The sequence below is a fragment of the Neofelis nebulosa genome, chromosome 2 (assembly GCF_028018385.1).
Source record: "Neofelis nebulosa isolate mNeoNeb1 chromosome 2, mNeoNeb1.pri, whole genome shotgun sequence".
Lineage (NCBI taxonomy): Eukaryota > Metazoa > Chordata > Mammalia > Carnivora > Felidae > Neofelis > Neofelis nebulosa.
Genome location: NC_080783.1, coordinates 20,916,746 through 20,935,522, shown reverse-complemented (window position 1 = coordinate 20,935,522; position 18,777 = coordinate 20,916,746). Strand labels below are relative to the sequence as shown.

At 46.2% G+C, this 18,777-nt stretch overlaps 1 protein-coding gene and 1 long non-coding RNA gene across 9 annotated transcripts in view; one reads left to right on the top strand and one right to left on the bottom strand.

The window, feature by feature from the left end:
* Positions 1-8,611, top strand: part of SMARCAL1 (SWI/SNF related, matrix associated, actin dependent regulator of chromatin, subfamily a like 1) — a 54,482-nt gene extending 45,871 nt beyond the window's left edge. For 5 of the 6 annotated variants that reach the window (XM_058705562.1, XM_058705581.1, XM_058705553.1 and 2 more), the window contains exons 15-18: positions 2,616-2,798; positions 3,888-3,988; positions 5,399-5,495; positions 8,326-8,611. In XM_058705562.1, coding sequence (XP_058561545.1) covers positions 2,616-2,798; positions 3,888-3,988; positions 5,399-5,495; positions 8,326-8,544 — 600 coding nt within the window. In that variant the 3' untranslated portion in view covers positions 8,545-8,611. The remainder of the gene's footprint in view (positions 1-2,615; positions 2,799-3,887; positions 3,989-5,398; positions 5,496-8,325) is intronic. The other variant, XM_058705600.1, reaches the window with a different exon arrangement.
* LOC131498378 (uncharacterized) lies at positions 7,850-18,750 on the bottom strand. 3 transcript variants are annotated; one of them, XR_009255410.1, is made up of 2 exons: positions 18,637-18,750; positions 7,850-8,984 (listed from the first exon to the last, which is right to left on the bottom strand). It is a non-coding gene; the product is annotated as an uncharacterized LOC131498378 (long non-coding RNA). The 3 variants fall into 3 exon arrangements; XR_009255412.1 differs by lacking the exon at positions 7,850-8,984 and adding an exon at positions 17,639-17,851 and having other exon boundaries at positions 18,637-18,746; XR_009255413.1 differs by lacking the exon at positions 7,850-8,984 and adding an exon at positions 17,639-17,826 and having other exon boundaries at positions 18,637-18,733.
* Between the last annotated feature and the right edge of the window lie 27 nt (positions 18,751-18,777).

The window sequence follows — 18,777 nt, the reverse complement described above, 5'->3', positions numbered from 1 at the left end:
AGAGTTGGGAGAGATTTGGGCCATGCTCCATTGAAAAAGCACAAGCCTGTAAAAATACTGGTCCTTCCCAAATGAATTTGTAGGTTTAACTCAATCCTAATAAAAATTCCAGTTGGGTATTTTAAGGGAACTTTATATTATTGTGCTAAAGGAGTCTCAAAAAATAAGCAGGAGAGATAGCTAAGACAATGTTGACAAAGAACAATGTTAATAGACTTGTGTCTCCAAATATTAAAATCTGTTATAAAACTCATGCTTGTCCCAGAACTGGTGTTCAGATGGGTGGAATAGAATGGAGAGCCCTCTTTAGTGTTAAGAACTCTTTAGTTAAGTAGCCCTTTAGTATTTAAAAAAAAAAAAAAAAAAAAAAAATAGTGTACTATCAAGGAATCATCAAAAATTTCGCTTAATTTATTCAACAGATCAAGTTTGGATAATTGGCTAAGTAATTGGATGGAACACTTAAATGAAACTCAACTTCACTGTTTATTAAATTTCAGACAAATCAAAGCTCATTACAGCCAGGAAGCATTAGAAGAAGCTATAGATGAATGTATAGCTAATCATTGGATGCAGGATGACCTTCTAAACGTAAAAACAATGAAAGAAATCACAAAGGAAAGAACTGATTTAAATTACCTAAAAATATGGATCTGTTCGGTCACACATATACACCGTGGTTAAACCAAGGGCTTTTTTTTTTTTTTTTTTTGTACATTTGGTACCTTTTGGTGGGACAATTTGGCAATAACTTAATGCACACTCGAATTTTTCCCAGCTTCTCTTCTAGGAATTTATCCTAAGGAAATAATGAAGCTGGTCAGATTTATGTATGAGATTTCAAAGATTTATGCATAAGATTTGTGATATTATTTATAATATCAAATAGAGACCTAAATGTTCATCAATAGGCATACTGCTAAATGATAGTCCATTCAACTATAAAAAATAATAGTGTAGATCTGTGCTTCTTAACTTTGTGGAGATCAGAGGACCGTTTAAAAAGAACCTGAGATATGAAAAAATTCAACTCCACTCATAATCAAAGAAATGAAAACCAATCACATCAGCAGAGGTTTTAAAAACGTGCAGTGCTCAGGGTGCCTGAGTGGCTCAGTCAGTTAAGCGTCCGACTACGGCTCAGGTCATGATCTCACGGCTCGTGAGTTCCAGCCCCGCGTCGGGTTCTGGGCTGACAGCTCAGAGCCTGGAGCCCGCTTCAGATTCTGTGTCTCCCTCTGTCTGCCCCTCCGCTGCTTGCACTCTGTCTCTCGCATTGTCTCAAAAATAAATAAGCATTAAGAAAAAAATTTTTTTTTAAACATGCAGCGCTCACTTTTGATAGCGGTGCAGTGAGCTGGACATCCTCATTCGTTACTTACTGGAAAGCGATTCTGCAATAATATCAGGATCCTTAAAGTAAATCTCTCCCTTTTGCCCAAGTACTTTGATTTTCAGTAGTACAGTCTAAAGAAATAACCAAATATGGGCAAAGAACCATGAACAGATTTATTTTAACCCATCCTTTAAAAATGTTTTAGAGATTTTTATTAGAAATTCTTTCTATTAGAAAATTTTATATTAGAAATAGCCTTATAGAGCTATAACTGATGTGGAATAAACTACATGTAAAGTGTGCAGCTTGGTAAGAATCAAGATAGTCAATGTGTCTGTTGGCCCCAGGAATTTCCTCGTGCCCTTGGTCATCTCTCCTGTCTCTCCCTGCCCTCCTGTCTCCAGGCCACCACAGGGCTGCTCTCTGTCACTGTAAATTAATTTGCATTTTTAGGGCATGATATAAATGTGGAATAATTCAGTGTGCACTCTTTCTTTTAATTTCATTTCTCTCAACATATTTTGAGATTCCTATCTGGTATTACGGGTATGAGCAGGTCATTGCTTCTTATTGCTAAGTAATATTGCATCATATGCATATACCATGGTTATTATCCATTCACCTGCTGTTGGTGGGCATTCACCGACGCATCCTTTGTTTAGTAAAAATTAAGAATCCACCAAATGTGAAGGAACACACGAACAGATGAATTATACTGTTGCCACGTAACAAAATATGGACATTATAAGTTGCGTTTTAGAAAACTTTAATAGTTTAGTTTATTTACAATATGTTTATTAGAAAAAAGCAGGATCTAAAACGTTGTGTTTAAAAGATTATCATACACGTTGAGAAAAGAGTGACTGGAAAAAATAGGTCGGTAATAGGATTGATATCTGAATTTTTTTGTAATGTTTATCGTTAGAAAAAAATAAATGCCCCTTAAAAGCCAATAAAGCTAAACTGGACAAGCAAGGACCGTGTGGCCCAGCGGTTGGCCCCTGGGCACTTAACCTCAGAGGAGCGAAAGCGCGTGTGTTCACGGAAACACGTGTGCAGGTGTTCACGGCACAGGAACACACAGGTGTAGTAGTCCCACACTGGAGCCGACCCAGGTTCCCTCCAGAGGTGTATGGCAAAACTGTGGCACGTCCACACTACGGAGTAGGACTCAGTAATAAAACAGGAAAGAGCTACCACCACCTGCAACACGCTGGATGATCTTAGGGGTGATGCCAGTGAAAAGAGCCTGCCCTGCTCCCCGCCCCTGTCCCTGCAGCACGTGCAGCACATCCGCATCGACGGCTCCACCTCCTCAGCAGACCGGGACGACCTGTGCCGGCAGTTCCAGCTGTTCGAGAGTCACGCCGTGGCCGTGCTGTCCATCACTGCCGCCAGCATGGGCCTCACCTTCTCCTCGGCTGACCTGGTGGTGTTCGCCGAGCTGTTCTGGAATCCAGGGGTAAGGGACGCGCGCGACCTGAGCTCCCCGGGCGCGCTCGTGGCCGTGGGGCAGCAGGAGCGAGCGTCAGTCTGGGCAGACAAGGTTCCCTGTAGCTGTCAGCTGTCCCTAGCGCCAGTTACTCTTCCGTCTGTCCCTGTGGGGCCTCGTAGACACATTTCTACTTCCCACACATCCATCGTAAAAGGAACGAAGACTCGCACATCGACTGGCTCGTTAGGTCTTCACGACAGCCTCGTAAGGACTAGGATTATCTACTCCGTCTTGCCAATGGGAATATGGAAGTTTTAGAAGGCTAGAAGGAACTTTAGCATCCATCCCTCTGTGAGGAAATTGGGGCACAGGTAGCTCAGGTGCATAGCTCTACCCGAACGGGGTCCTGTGGCGGCAGCAGCCGCAGCCCAGGCCTCTGGCTTTCCAGCCTGGGTCCCTTCTATTAACCATCACTGTGAGCTGCTTAGCCGATGGGGCCACGGCAGGCGACCGGGGTGAGTGTTCCCTGAACATGGTCCTTGTGCCCACTGGCCTTATCTGATCAGCTGAGAGCTGTGACAGCAGATATGGGTCACTGGCCACACGGAGGGCCCTGCTTCATGATGGATGGGCTTCGAGGCTGAGGCCTTGTATAATAGAAACAATGCTCTTGGGTTTTGTTATTTATTGTAGTGCTTACCACCATATTAAAAAAATCGCCCTACCCCTAATCATATATGGCCTCTCCCTTGGTTGCGATGTGTTCGTTTATTTAGAAGGTAATGGTTTCTTTCACTGCGAGAAGAATGGAAGTGTGCCAGGCTTCCTTCATGTGCCCTTCAGTGCGGCCTCGTGCTCACTGCGCGTTCCCTCGTGGCACCTAGTGCTGTGCCCGGTACCAGAGGTCCATTCGCAGCTGTCCGGCCACAGATTCTAGTTCTCCCAGCCAGCATTTTTGTTTGGTTTTCTCTTTAGTTGGATGACAGCTTGTTTGAAGGTAGAGGCTCTCTGGCCTGCTGCCTTGGGTCACGGAGTGAAGTCCTTTGAGGAGGAAGGGTGTGGTGGGCTCGGGGGCAGGGGGCCGCCCGCTTCCGTCCTCATCCCCGGGTCTCACAGGTGCTGCTCCAAGCTGAGGACCGGGTGCACCGAATCGGACAGTCCAGCTCCGTGAGCATCCATTACCTCGTGGCGAAAGGCACAGCTGACGACTACCTCTGGTATGGCCAGCCCCTGGGGTTGAGTGGGGCTGATAGCAATGATGTACTTTCCTTCCTAACTGCCCCTGCTCTTGCTGGTGTCTTCAGGGACCCGTGCAGAAGGCCCAGGAACGATGCCCTCCCGCTTCCACCATAACTATGCCGGGCCTCCTTCTCAGCCTTCACTCACGGCTTGCTGGGTGCATGAGGAATAAGGCGGTGTGGCTCCTTTCCCACTGGCCTGACCAAGGTGGGGGGAGCTGATTGTGATGAAGCGTAGGTGCAGGTTTGCTTGTAAGACACTGTGTCCCAGCCATGAAAGCACTGCTGAGACACACAGTGATATCCCCCTGTGCCCCTTTACGCCACGTGTTGGTACAGTAAGGCCATCTTCCAGTGGTGCTGCTGACCATCGGAGAGAGTGGCTCACTCTGGGCCAGGAGGTGCTTCCTCAGCAGAGCTGGGGCAAAATTCGCAACGCTGGAGCTCAGGTCTGTTAACCAAGCAAAAAATCCCGAAATGCTCCTTCCCAATGCCGTTTACCCCTGCCAAATGCTAACTTTTTTGATTATCTCGTTAGTTTCTACTACTCTGTTTCCAGCCTTATGACTACAGAGTCTTACCTTTGCCATACGTGTAGGCGGTCCCTGCTTCCCAATTCTTTGGATTTGTGGATTTGTTAACTGGGCATCTCATGAGAGCACCAGGTTCAGAATTTTGTTTTAAATTTTTTTTTAATATTTATTTCTCGAGAGAGAGAGAGACAGAGCACAAGAGGGGGAGGAGCAGAGAGAGAGGGAGACACAGAATCTGAAGCAGGCTCCAGGCTCTGACCTGTCAGCACAGAGCCTGATGTGGGGCTCGAACTGACAAACTGCGAGATCATGACCTGAGCTGAAGTTGGATGCTTAACCAACTGAGTCACCCAGGTGCCCCCAGAATTTTTTTTTTTTTTTTAATTTTTTTTTTCAACATTTTTTATTTATTTTTGGGACAGAGAGAGACAGAGCATGAACGGGGGAGGGGCAGAGAGAGAGGGAGACACAGAATCGGAAACAGGCTCCAGGCTCCGAGCCATCGGCCCAGAGCCCGACGCGGGGCTCGAACTCACGGACCGCGAGATCGTGACCTGGCTGAAGTCGGACGCTTAACCGACTGCGCCACCCAGGCGCCCCCCAGAATTTTGTTTTAATGAGACATTTATTTCCTCTACATCTTCCAATAGAACTTTGAACCTCATGATATGAGCCCTAAATTGGTTCACAGCTGAGAGGAGGGAAATATTTTTGGATGGGTATTTGTGCCTTGAGAGCTGCAAAGAAGTGAAACAGCATGCCTCAGTCCTATAAAATCAAGGAGGGTGGTCTCCTTTTAATCAGTCTGCTGGTTCTGTGCAGCTTGTAGTCACTGCAGCTCATTTCTCCCCAATAGGCCCATGATTCAAGAGAAGATTAAAGTTCTGGGTGAAGCCGGACTTTCTGAGACCAATTTTTCAGAAATGGCAGAAGCCACTGATTATTTCCACAAGGTAACAACACCAGCACATGACTCCTTGCCACTGGGGCGAGGTGGGGGGGGTGCATTAAGTTGTCTGCTCAGCCCTTGGGTCCTGAGAGAGGAGGTGTGGATGCCTCCTGGGGATTTCCTCCAGCCTCGTGCAGATAGGCGGCCTTACGGTAGCTCAGTAGCTCATCTGGAAACCTCGGTGTCCTCTCATTCTCATGGAACTGCCCAGAATCAGAAGGGGAGTTAAATCATCAAAATCTTTGAGTGACAGGAAGACTAGAGAGTCTGAGGAGGCTTCCTTTCAAATGTAATTATTGAGATAAATAATACTCAGATCATTTTTTACTTTTTTTTTTTGAGAGAGAGAGGGTGCAAGTGAGTGAGGGGCAGAGAGAGAGGGAGAGAGAGAAAGAGAATCCCACGAGAGACAGTAAGAGCGAGAGAGAGGGAGAGAGAGAGAAGCGGGGCTCACCTGAAGCAGGGCTTGAACTCATAAAGCCTGAGATCATGACCTATGCTTAAGTCAGATGCTTAACCAGACTGAGCCACCCAGGTGCCCCACAGAGATCATATTTTTAAATGTAGAGTGTAAATTATCCTTATAGATAGAAACAGTTAATAAGCTAATTTTAAAACAACCTTACTTTTGGGGTGCCTGGGTGGCTGAGTTGGTTAAGCATCCGACTTTGGCTCAGGTCATAATCTCACTGTAAGTGGGTTCAAGCCCCGCATCGGGCTCTGTGCTGTCAGCTCAGAGCCAGGGGCCTGCTTCAGATTCTGTGTCTCTTTCTCTTTGTCCCTCCCCTGCTCACACTTTTTCTCTCTCAAAAATAAATTAAAAATCATTAAAAAATAATAAGTTGAAAATTTCAAACACCTAATTTAAAAATAAATAAGACAAACTTACTTTTGAGCTTTTTAAAGAACTCTCGAATTCAGTTGGATGGTAAATATTTTAACAGAGCCTTGGTTATCATATGCCCTTTGAAAAGAAGGAGGCTTATTTTTAAAGGATTCTGAATCGGTGCGAATGAATTTATTTAGAACTCATTTATCATACTGCCCTTACCGTCACTTACTCTGAATTAGTGAAGAATTTCTGCCTATGGTACAAGTGTGAGATAATATAAATGCAGTTTATCAATATTTGTTTTGATTGATAATTATATCTATTTTTTTAATTAAAAGAGGGCTGAAAATTCCATCAACTAGTAGGAAAAGAAAACGCCTCCTAGTAGGAGGTAAAAGCAAAAGAGTTTATGTCTTGCTGAGATAGCCTGCCTTCCGAGAGGGGAAGTAGAATACTAATCTGATCTTGGAACTCTCTTCCATTAATCATGCATGCTCCGAATTAGCCCACGGTCTTGCCACCATCATAATCAAATGCAGGCTAACAGTTGTTTTACTTGGAACAGGCTGCCTTGTGGGGCAGCATTTCTTTGACCTTGCAGTTCCTTCAGACAGAGGCCGATGAAACTGTTTCTGGAGGAAGACACGTGGATCACGTGAGGCTGACCTTAATGACCTTTAATATCGCTCCTCCTGGGGAAGGCTGGGGTCCTGAAAGGCAAGGGAAATGTTGGATGCAGGTTGATTGGATAATCTGGAGCTCTTTGATCAGGTTTCAAGGACTTAGCGTCACCAGTGCCGAGGGCTTTCTGGTAAGGAACAGTGAGGAAATAGAGTCCAGCTAGGTTGAGACCTGATTAGAAAAGGGCTGAAAAACCAGGGAAGCTACTTTAGTGTCAGTGAGGTAGACACGGGGACCCCAGGATGTGACAAGATCCTGTTCAAGGACAGCCTGGGGCAGAAGTCAGCCTGGCAGAGACCTGCCAGGGATTGAAATGGGAAGAGGCCTACAGGGGAGCCATTGCAAATCCGTGCAGGTGCCCAGTGACACGGTCTGAGTGAAGGGTGTGCCTGTGGAGCATCGCGGAGGGAACAGACAGGAGAGGCAGACTGGCTGCCAGTTTGACGTAGGACATTCACGGTCGGGACACCCTGGTGATCGCAAGCCAGGAAGACGAGAAAAATGGTGGGGAACCATGAAAACTGGGCTTTTCGGAAAGAGCTGCTGGTGGGAGGATGTAGGATTGAGAGGAGAGATGGTTTTGGTTTAAACAGCTTTAGTTTAATGGGACCAGGATGTCCGCGGAGATCCTGAAATGTCCCTCTGGATGGAAAGACGGTCAGGGTCAGGAATTCACCCTTGTGAGAGGACAGCAGAGGGGTAACAGCGAGCCCGTCGCTGTTGTCGTGAGCCTGTCGCTGTGGTTGTAACTGCCGGGCATGACCTGACACTGTATCGTTGCCGACTGCGTACCCGTGGAGTTGGTGGGTGTATGAAACAAGTGTGGGAATCTGCTCATCGGTGTGTCAAGTATGTGTCTGTTTTATTAATCACTCTGAAAATTAGGGGTAAGCCATGGCTGAGCACACTGCTTTGGTGTTGAATTACAACTTAACTATTAGCCCTTGGTGGAGAACGGCTTTGCGGGAAGTGAGAGCTTGGGAGCAATTTCAATACCGATTTGGAAAGCTAGAAGGCAGAAAACGTTTCCAACAAATATTATAGTTTGAGAGTGCGTTCTTCAGTTGCTCTCACACCGTTTCTTCCTTTTCCTTCTTTCCTTTTTCTTTTTCTTTTCCTTTACCCCACGAGTAGCAGAGAAGAAAAGATGTCAGGCGGTAAGGCCACCTGGGGCTGCACCGGCCATCGTGCGGCACTGGACGATGTAAAACGTGCAGCCCCCACCTCTGTGTCTCCCTCCCAGCGGAGGAGGCGGGGGGGTGGGGGCAGTGCTGGAGCCCGCACTCTTCTGCTCATCGCTTGTTTCCTCTCTCTGATGAAGGACCCAAAGCAGCAGCAGATCTACGACTTCTTCCAGAAGTCCTTTGAGGAAGATGGAAGTGACAGGGAGCTCCTGGAGGCTGCAGAATCCTTTGACCCTGGAAGTGGTTTCCAGGACCTGGGAGGCATGCTGGACGAAAGCACGTTGACAGACAGCCCCCTGAAGAAAAGGAGATTTGAATTTTTTGATAATTTTGACAGCTTTACCTCTCCCCTATAAGGGGGGGGGGGGAGGGAGGCATTTAAAAATCATGGAATTCATTAAAATAAAGTGTTTTGTTTTTAAAGCTTGCGTTCCTCTTGACATAACAGCAGTGCTGGCGTCTGTCTTCAGCCCAGCGCGTGACCAGGCCAACGGTCAGCATTTTCTTTCTGGCCTTTCTGTGTGGATCTGCTTGGGTCTTAAGCTTGGCTTTTCTGGCTGAGAAATAGAGACAGCAGACTGTAGTTGTGATACTTCATGTTCTTTGGGTAATGAGCCGCATCCCACACAACTCCTGAAATCTGGATTTTTAAATGTATCAATTCACCAAGTGTTTATAGAGCACCTACTATGTGCCCGGCAGCGTTCTAGGTGCCAGCAATAACTCACCAAACAAAAGAGAGAAAGTTCGTGCCTTTGCAGAGGTGATATCACAGGAGGAGTAATAGTTCTACATCCTACAAAGAAAAGTAAGGAGGTAAGGGCAGAGAGCAGGAGTTGACAAGCTTTTTCTGTAAATAGATAGTGAATAGTTCTGGCTTTATGGGCCAGGTTGTCTCCCTTGGAATGACCCACCTGTGCTGCTGTAGGTCAGAACAACCAGAGGTAATCCAGAAACAAGTGATTATGCCTTTCTTCCAGTAAAACTTTGTCATGGGCACTGAAATTCGAATTCATATAGTTTTCATATGTCATGAATTATTCTTTTTATTTAAGTTTACTTATTTTGAGAGAGAAAGCACAAGTGGGGAAGGGGCAGAGAGAGAGAACTCCAAGCAGACTCTTCACTGTCAGTGTGGACCCCCACTTGGGGCTCGATCCCATGAACCATGAGATCATGACCTGAGCTGAAATCGGATGCTTAACCAACTGAGCCACCCAGGCGCCCCATGAATTATTATTCTTTTGATTTATTTTTAGCCATTTAAAAACATGAAAAGATGTGCTTAGCCCACAAGCCATACGAAAGCAGGTGGTGGGCCGGACTTGGCCCTCGGAGCAGTTTGCTAACTCCTCATCTAGAGACGCACAACCCAGTAGAAATATAACACAAGCCACAGACATGATTATAATTATCTGAAAGAGTGTTTTAAAAAATAAAGAAGGATCAAATTAGTAATATTTTCTTTAACTTGATATATTTGAAATATTGTCAGTTCACCATTTATAATCACTATTAAAAACTTACTGAGAGGGGCACCTGGGTGGCTCAGTCGGTTGAACGTCCGACTTCGGCTCAGGTCATGATCTCGCGGTCTGTGAGTTCGAGCCCCGCGTCGGGCTCTGTGCTGACAGCTCAGAGCCTAGAGCCTGCTTTGGATTCTGTGTCTCCTTCTCTGTCTGCCCATCCCCCGCTTGTGCTCTGTCTCTTAAAAATAAATGTAAAAAAAAAAAAAATTGTAAAAAAAACCTTAACTGAGAAACTTTCTATTACCTTTTTTTCTTTTTTTTGTAATGCTCAGTCTTCAAGGCTGGGTGTGTATTTGACACCACCCCAGTCTGGACTGGCCATGTTTCAAGTGCTCATTTCCAGCGGACTTGGGGCTGGTAGCTCCTGTGTTGGGCAGCACAGGTTTAGAAAGTGGTGAGGGGTCTCACGTGGCCAGAGTAATAGGTGATGTCAGTGTAGAGACAGACAGAGGCCAGTGATGTGGAGCCCCTGTGTCGGGTAAGAAACGGGATTTAATTTTCAACGTGAAACCACTGACTGGTTTTGAGCAGGGATAGGCGATCTGATTATGTTTTTAAAAGATCCCGGGGCGCCTGGGTGGCGCAGTCGGTTAAGCGTCCGACTTCAGCCAGGTCACGATCTCGCGGTCCGTGAGTTCGAGCCCCGCGTCAGGCTCTGGGCTGACGGCTCGGAGCCTGGAGCCTGTTTCCGATTCTGTGTCTCCCTCTCTCTCTCTGCCCCTCCCCCGTTCGTGCTCTGTCTCTCTCTGTCCCAAAAATAAATAAAAAACGTTGAAAAAAAAAATTAAAAAAAAAAAAGATCCCTCCAGTTTGTGGATAGAACATCGTTGAGGAAGAACGGGCAACGGAAGAGTTTGAGAGGAGGCTGGTGGACTGTGGCAGCCGATGCGGGGTGTGTCGTGCAGAGCAGAGGAGTGAAGGAAGCGAGAAGTGCTTGGGTTGGACACATTTTGACTGTAGAGCTGAAAGAATTTGAGCTGGATTGACAGACAGGCATTGGAGGAAGGAGGAGTCAGTACTTAGACTTCGGATTTTGCCTGTGCAAAGCTGTCATGCCACTGATGGAGATAAAGAAGGGGGGGGGGCAGGGCAAAGTCAAGGGTTTGGTCATGGACTTGTTGAGTTTGAGATGGAGACGCCTTCCAGGAGGGAAGCTTGCTGCCCAGCTCCAAGGAGCACGACTAGCCTGCACCTGGCCACAGCTTCCGGTTGGTGCTGGTCCATAGAAAGCCACTTTGTCTGAGGTTACACCCTTCCTAGGGCACCCAGCATCGGTGACTGAACAAGGTGGGCACGAACACTGGGCCCCTTGGACATCTCTGGTTAGTAGTATTTGCTGCAGAACTGCCCACTGGGCACTGGGCTGTCTGAGGCTCCAGTTCTCCTCCTGGCCACACTGTTTCCTCCCCTTCCTTTCACAGACACTGATCTCTAATAAACACGCTGTACCCCAAACTCTGTGTGTTTCTGGAAAACGCAACTTGGGGCAAGATCCAAGTGGTGATGTTCCGTAGGCTGTAGGATTTGAGTCTCCAGCAGGGCAAAGTCACAACAAGAGCTGTGAATTCTGCCCTCACCAGACTTAGTGGTGTTTATTATAGTCTTGGGGCTGGATGAGACCACTAAGCAGGTAAGGTGGCTTCAGGAAAAAAGCAGATCTGACTGACCCCAGAGCACTCCAACATTTAGGGTTGGGAAGAAGATAAAGGAGACCAAGCAGCAAAGAGAGGGACAAAGAAAATGGGTGTCCAGGAAGGGATTTTAAAAAGTGTTTAAGTGGCACCTGGGGGGCTCAGTCGGTGAAGCATCTGACTTCGGCTCAGGTCATGATCTCACCGTTCGTGAGTCTGAGCCCCACCTCAGGCTCTCCACTGTCAGCACAGAGCCCTCTTCGGATCCTCTGTCCCCACCTCCCACCAGCCCCCCACCACCCCCACTCTCTACCCCTCCCCAGCTTGTGCTCTCTCTCTCTCAAATAAACAAACTTTTTTTTTTTTTAAGTGTTTCAGGAGTGGCCGGGTGGTTCAGTTGGTTGAACGTCCAACCTCGGCTCAGGTTATGATCTCACAGTTCGTGGGTTTGAGCCCCATGTCTGGCTTTGTGCTGATAGTGCAGAGCCTGCTTTGGATTCTCTGTCTCCATTTCTCTCTGCCCTCCCCAACCCCTGTACACGCTCTCTCTCGCTCGCCCTCTCTCTCTCTCAAAAATAAATAAATATTAAGAAAAAGTGCTTCAAAAAGGAAGGAGTTGGGGCTTTAATCAGTATTACTGAAGGACAGTGGGCCAGATTTAAGTAAAGTTTAGAGTTAGCCCAATTTTCTTAACAGCAATGCCAGATGCCTAAGGTGTTCCAGCTCGATTGTATGTGCATTTGTTCATTGGACTTGGATGGTTTTTGCTTCTGTGCTGTTGGCTAGGTGCCAGGCGCTGGGCCAAACACGACACATTTTGACACAGTGAACCCCATCTTGGAGGAAGGTAGTTATATTTTCATTGTGCAGATGCAGAAACCGAGCCAAGGGAGTCCCAGCTAGGGAGCGGCAGGGCAGGACCCCCCGCCAGCCCAACCCCTCCAGAGCCCACCCTAGGGCAGGTGCCCGGCTCATACAGCCGGAGCCTCAGTGGTGCTCTGGCGGGTCTGTGAGCAGTTTACCGAGTGGCTCCCTTCCTGAGAGGCTCAACCCTGGCTGTGAACCTGAGCTGGCCTCTCTGTGGGTTCCCAGCTAACTCTGCTCAAACTAGAAACTGGAATGCACCACTTTCTTGTGCCTTTCAACCCCTTTCCTGGGCTTCTAGACAGCTCCAATTGAGAGAGGGAGCTCTGAGAGCCGCCCAAGCCCCTTCGCTGCTGTCCAGGGGCAGTCAGGCATACTGACCTGTCAGTACCATTGGGACCGTGGGGCCATGTCCCGTGTAAGGCTCTGGCCTTGGGAAATAATGGGGAGGATACTGACTTTCTGCCTTCCTCGGTCAAACCTGGCATTTGTTGCCTGAGCCTCCTATTAATTATCGTGTTGGTCTCTGGCTGTGAGCTTCTCTGCCGGGTCAGAGCTCCTCAGGAAATCCAGCCCGAACATCTGTGTCTAAGGGGCCTGAGTTGCTTCTCCCATCTTTCTGAGGACTGTGGAGATTAGCTGCATTCCGCCAGTGTCTCCTGCCATGAGGAGCCCTGTGGTGGTGCCATATCTCCATAGATAATTAGGCCTTTGGTTTCCTCCTTACTTCCTGAAACAAGAATGACCCAGTGTTATCTAGAGAAAATCCAGAGTCAGAGGCCTGAGAGAGGATGCTTGTCCGGGCTCTCATCTAGGCCACTTGAAGTGCTCTTTTACTATCTCACTTCCAGCTCTGTTTTATTTTTAAGTTTTGTTAGCTGTACCAGTTCTTCTGTAATAGTGACGGTGACCTGTTGGAAGCTTACAGAGGATAAGTATTGGATCTATCTAAACTTTACTCTAACTTTGTCCCAAATATATAGATATAGATATAGATATCGATATATAGATATCGATATCGATATATCGATATCTATATAGATATATCGATATCGATATATCTATATGCATATACATATATATACATATATATGTATATATGTATATATATACATATATATGTATATATACGCATATAGATATATATAGTTATATAGATATATGTATATATATATGCAGCGTTGTTTAGAATTCCCGAGCATTGTTAAATTAATAAACCCCTGTTTTGTTCACCTCGTGGCCTGGTGGCCCTTGAGATGCTGCAAAAGGTGTCAGAGCAGTGCCTGCTATTGAGAAGGTTTGCCCTTGGTCCTTACAACTTGGTGTGCATGTTTGAAACCACCATTTCTCCCTCATCTTAGCAAATATGGCCTGTTGAGCCTCCATTAGAAGCCCCTAGTTAAATCTCCGTTTCAGCCGCTCTGCAGAAGAACTGTCTCTGAGATGCCCCTGAGGCCCTCCAAAGCAAATTCTATTGACACCATGAAGCCTGTATATTCTAAGTTATACCATCCCAAAGGTGCCTCTAAACTTTGTTGAGGACAGTTCAGCCATTACTGTGTGGTTCAGAAAAGACACTTAGACTTACTCATGGAGACTGGATGCCTTTGGGTTCCAGGAAGGATTTCCACACTAATTCCTTTTCCTCCTTTGCTTCACAGCTCAGTCCAAACACACCTGCCACCATCCACTGTGTTTTCTGGAAATGTCAGCTGTAATAAGAAAATCTGGGCCCATCTCATCCCACTTCCCGCCCCTGCCATCGGTGGTGCCCTCAGGGCCCCCTAGGCCCCCTGGAGTAGGCTCTGCCTCCCCTCACCAGGGCCATTATTCCCTGAGTGACCCTGGTTAATTTCTGCCTCCAGGCTGGCATCAGGAAGACTAGAGGGAGTGAGGGATCCTGTGAGCCTTGATCCATTTGTATTTGAATTATTGGGTCTTTTCCTTCTTGGCTTCCCACAGGCCTTTTTCTAGATCAGAGGGAGAGCTAAGAAACCCAGCTGGCGGCGCCTTCCCCTCACCGCTGACTCTTAGGTTTTGCCTTGTCTGTGCATTCTTGTCTATTGGAATCCTGACCCTTTCTGAAGCTCTTTTTAGGTGACATTTAAACTGTAAGAGGGAGGAGCATCTGGCTGGCTCAGTCGATTAAGCGTCCTACTCTTGATCTCGGCTCAGGTCATGATCTCACGGTTCATGAGTTCAAGCCCCATGATGGGCTCTGGGCTGACAGTGCAGAGCCTGTTTGGGGTTCTCTCCCTCGCTCTCAAAATAAAAGCAACTTTAAACTATAAAAGGGATGGAAAGAAGTCCAACCTTATTTCCTAGCCTTTCCTCTCACTTCTTACCAACACAGGATTACAAAGTTAAAAACAAATAGCACGGAAGCTTAAAGAGAGTTTGTTGGGAGTACTCTCTCATACCTAGGTGTTATTTTGGTTTTGTGTTTTCCTGTGAGGTCCCAGTGAAGGAAATGGATTCCTAATCACAGCAGAAAACACCGAGAAGCCTGTGAGTCACAGTATTTGGGATATTATGATGGCCAGCAGTTACTTGGTTTTACAACACCCTCTGCCCCCACATTCTCTCCCCCCCACCCCCCGCCGCCCATTCACATGATTTATTGAGTGCCACGGACTCTTCCTCTTTGTTCTTAATCCCCCCCTTTTGGGGTGAAATATACACAAAAGAGCTCGTAAAATAAATTTACAGCTTAACAAAATATTACAAAATAAACCCTCATGTAACCATAACCCCAAGGTTGTGAATATAGTATGTTCTAGAAGCTTTATTTATTTATTTATTTATTTTGCTCTTAATGCTTAGATCTACAATCCAATTGCAGTTTATTTTTGTACATGGAGCAAGGTAAGGTCGGGATTAATTTTTTTCCACGTGAATATGCAGTTTCTCAGTGTCATATTTTGCTTCTAAGTTTATGTATTTATTTTGAGAGAGAGAGAGCCCACGAGCAGGGCAGGGGCAGAGAGAGAGGGAGAGAGACAATCCCAAGCAGGCTCTGCACTGTGAGCCCTGATGCAGAGCTCGAACTCATGAACCGTGGAGGTCATGACCCAAGCAGAAACCAAGAGTCAGACGCTTAACCAACTGAGCCAGTCAGACGCCCCTCAAAATCACTTATTGAAAAGACTGTCCCTTCATTCAGTGTCTGCACTGCCTTCTTTTCACTGTTATAAATTTGATATAAAAATTAATCTAAAAATATGTAAGTAAAAAAAATGAAAGCCCTCCATTCTCATTCCTCCTATTCCTAGCCCTACTTCCTACAGGTAGTTACCAATATAAACAATTTGGGATAGAGCCTTTGGTAATTTATTCCCTATGCATATAAATATATGAATATACATAGAATTGTTTTCACAAAAATTGTATCAAACATTTCGTACTAAAAATGGCTCATTTCACATAATATATTTGGCCATTGTTTCATACTGATTGACCTTATCTCTTTCAAAAGTCGCCAAGTAACTCCCATCCTGATGGATGCATTACCTGTGTCAACACCCCGTGAAATGTCCATTTAAAACAAAAAGCAAACAACTAGGGGTGCCGGGCTGGCTCAGTCGTGGACATGCAACTCTTGATCTTAAGGTTGTGAGTTTGAGCCCCATATTGAATGTAGAGATTACTTTAAAAATTAAAAAAAATTAAAAAAAAAAAAAAAGCAAACAACTAGGATGATGTTTGTGGAAAGAAGAGAGGAGGGAATGAATCCACATGCTGAATCCATTTTGGACACCTGGTTCTTTTTAGGTGTTAAGGACTTGACCTTGGCAGGGCTCACCTTCCCCTTGCTGAATCCCCTGCCTGGTGTGGAGGTTGACCCACAGGGCTCTTGACACTGTGTGCAGACTTGTCTCTTGTCCGTGGCCACCAGGCACTTCAGTGAAGGGCAAGCGAGAGCTCTTTAGACACGAAGTGAAGGAACAGCGTGGAGCCTGGGACTCCAGGATAAACCCTTCTGGTCTCCAGCATGAGATAAACTGGGGATGATGCTTGAACCCCAGATTTCTTTCAAGAATAAAAGGTTCCATATGCCCAAAGAGAACTGGTTGGCTCAACAGCTAAAAGAACTCTCCTCTAGAGGCAACTTTTAACTTCCTTTTCTAAAGGCCAGAGTGAATTTTGATTGTTCCTGAGGAGCAGGGGTGACTCAGCAGAGATTTTTACTGAGACTTTTATGGGTACATATTAATCTCTACACCTGATCGTCGTCTGAGGGGAATGGAGATTTATTAGCCCACAGATAAGACAAATTGAGACTTTGTGCACAGTTCTCTGAAGCCACTTAGACCTGATTTCACGAGAGCCTTATTTGTACACCCTCAAGCTTGCTATTTAGGGAATTGTTCAGTTTTAAATTTTTTTTTTTTCAACATTTTTTATTTATTTTTGGGACAGAGAGAGACAGAGCATGAACGGGGGAGGGGCAGAGAGAGAGGGAGACACAGAATCGGAAACAGGCTCCAGGCTCCGAGCCATCAGCCCAGAGCCCGACGCGGGGCTCGAACTCACGGACCGCGAGATCGTGACCTGGCTGAAGTCGGACGCTTAACCGACTGCGCCACCCAGGCGCCCCATGGGAATTGTTCAGTTTTAACAAAATTGCTCTGGGCATGAACAATTTCCTCCTACTATGGAGTGTCTCATTTTCAGCCACTCTATTGCATTCTTACTCATGCATTCTGTCTTCTCTTGCTCTCTCTCAGACCCCCTGAAGGCCAGAGTCTAGGTGGCTACACAGGGGATGGCGTGGGAAGATGGTCAGTTTGCTAAATGATGATCTGAACTAAGCTGTCGAGCCAGCCCGGGAGGGCTCACCTCAGGGTGGGCCGCTCCCGGGCAAGGCTGGCCCTGCTTATACCTCACCCAGGGCCAGCCTGCAGGCACAGACAGGAAGAGACGGACCATTGCAGTGTTTGTTTCTCAACCCTTCTTCCACCAGTCCCATTTGATTGCACCACTAGGAATGTATTTTTGCTTTAATTTATAGTTTTCTAGAAGCAGGGCATAGTTTTGGTGGAGGTTTCCAGAAATCATCCCCCAAATGCAGTGCATTTCTCTCCTGAGGGAGGAGAGACTTGCTCCCTCAGCCCCTTGAGATTCTTCCACCTAAAGGGGTAGAGGGTACATGGAGCCTGTGGTGGAACGGGGAGATTTTGAGCACATCCTATTTCCCCAGTGGGCCTCAGGTAGCAGTAGCCATGACTAGAATAGTTTCATTGTGCCCAAGCTAAAACAAACAAACAAACAAACAAACAAACAAACAAAAAAACTTAAGGAAAAAAGAGATGCACATATTTTTAAGGGAAAGTAGAAAGCAGATGTTGTTGACCCCTGAACAGAAAATAGGATTGAAAAAGCAGCCAAGGAAACAGCTTGAAGCTTGTGATATAGTAGACAGAACATTGATCTGGAAGTCTTTTATTGGGCAAGTCATATGACCTCTCTGGGCCTCAGTGTCCAGTTTGGAGATCATCAAGTCCAGTACCTCATTGTAGAGTTGGTCACTGCTGAGAGGCAGGGAGGTGGTTCTCCAGGCCATGTAGGGACTGTGGCTAACCAAAAGTGTCATCGCACAAGGTAGTCGCAGAGTCTGGTTTGGACCAAGTGCCAGAGACCTAATTACAAGTTAAGTACATTTTCTGTTATGAGTTTTCAGTGCACTAAATATTATGACTTGGAGTGATACATGCTAATAATTAAGAGAACTGACTGGAGGATCAGGCAGACCTGGATTTGAGTTCTAGTTTCACTGCCTATTGCTATGTGACCTTGGACAAGTTACTTAACTTCTCTGAATCTTAGTTTCTTCACCCGGAATAATAATAGCAATAGTTACAGCTGTATAGTGTTTGGTATGTTGTAGGCACTGTGGCAAACACTTTTCATGCATTTAATTCACTGGCTCTTCACAACAACTTCTAAGGTAGGTATTATAATTATCCAGATGGTACACTTGAAGAAACTGATGAAGAAAAAGCAAAATAATTTGTCAAGTTCCCACAAGGGTTAAGTAGCAGAGTCCTGCTTTGAACCCAGACCTATGTTTCTAACCATTACACAAGATATCCTCTCTTTATCCTACTAATGCAGAAAACGACTGTTGTGATTTCAAAAGGATCATAGGAAAAACCTCCTTCAGAGCTATCGTCAGTTTGCAATTTTATGACTGGTGAATGTGGTCCCATGACTGTCTCCTGGCTGGGCTGAAATTCTGAGAATGGAGTCTCGTTATTCCCCATTTTGCCAGCCACCTGCACAGGGCCCACGATTTTTAGAAGATATAATGCAGAAAGCAGTAAGACTTGGAATCATAAGCTTTAAGCACTCTAAGCCAAATGCCAGCGAGCAAGTCACTTAAAATCGGAACCTTCCCTTGTCCGTACAATGGAGGAAATCGTACCTGCCTTGCAGGACTTTGTAACAGACGTGTAAGATAACGTGGATGTGTGAAGCGTGCTTCGTTTGTTGCCACAATCTGCGAATCAGGGCAACCCTGGAGGCGAGAAGACGTCTTGCCACACTCCGCGGGAGGCTTACGGGG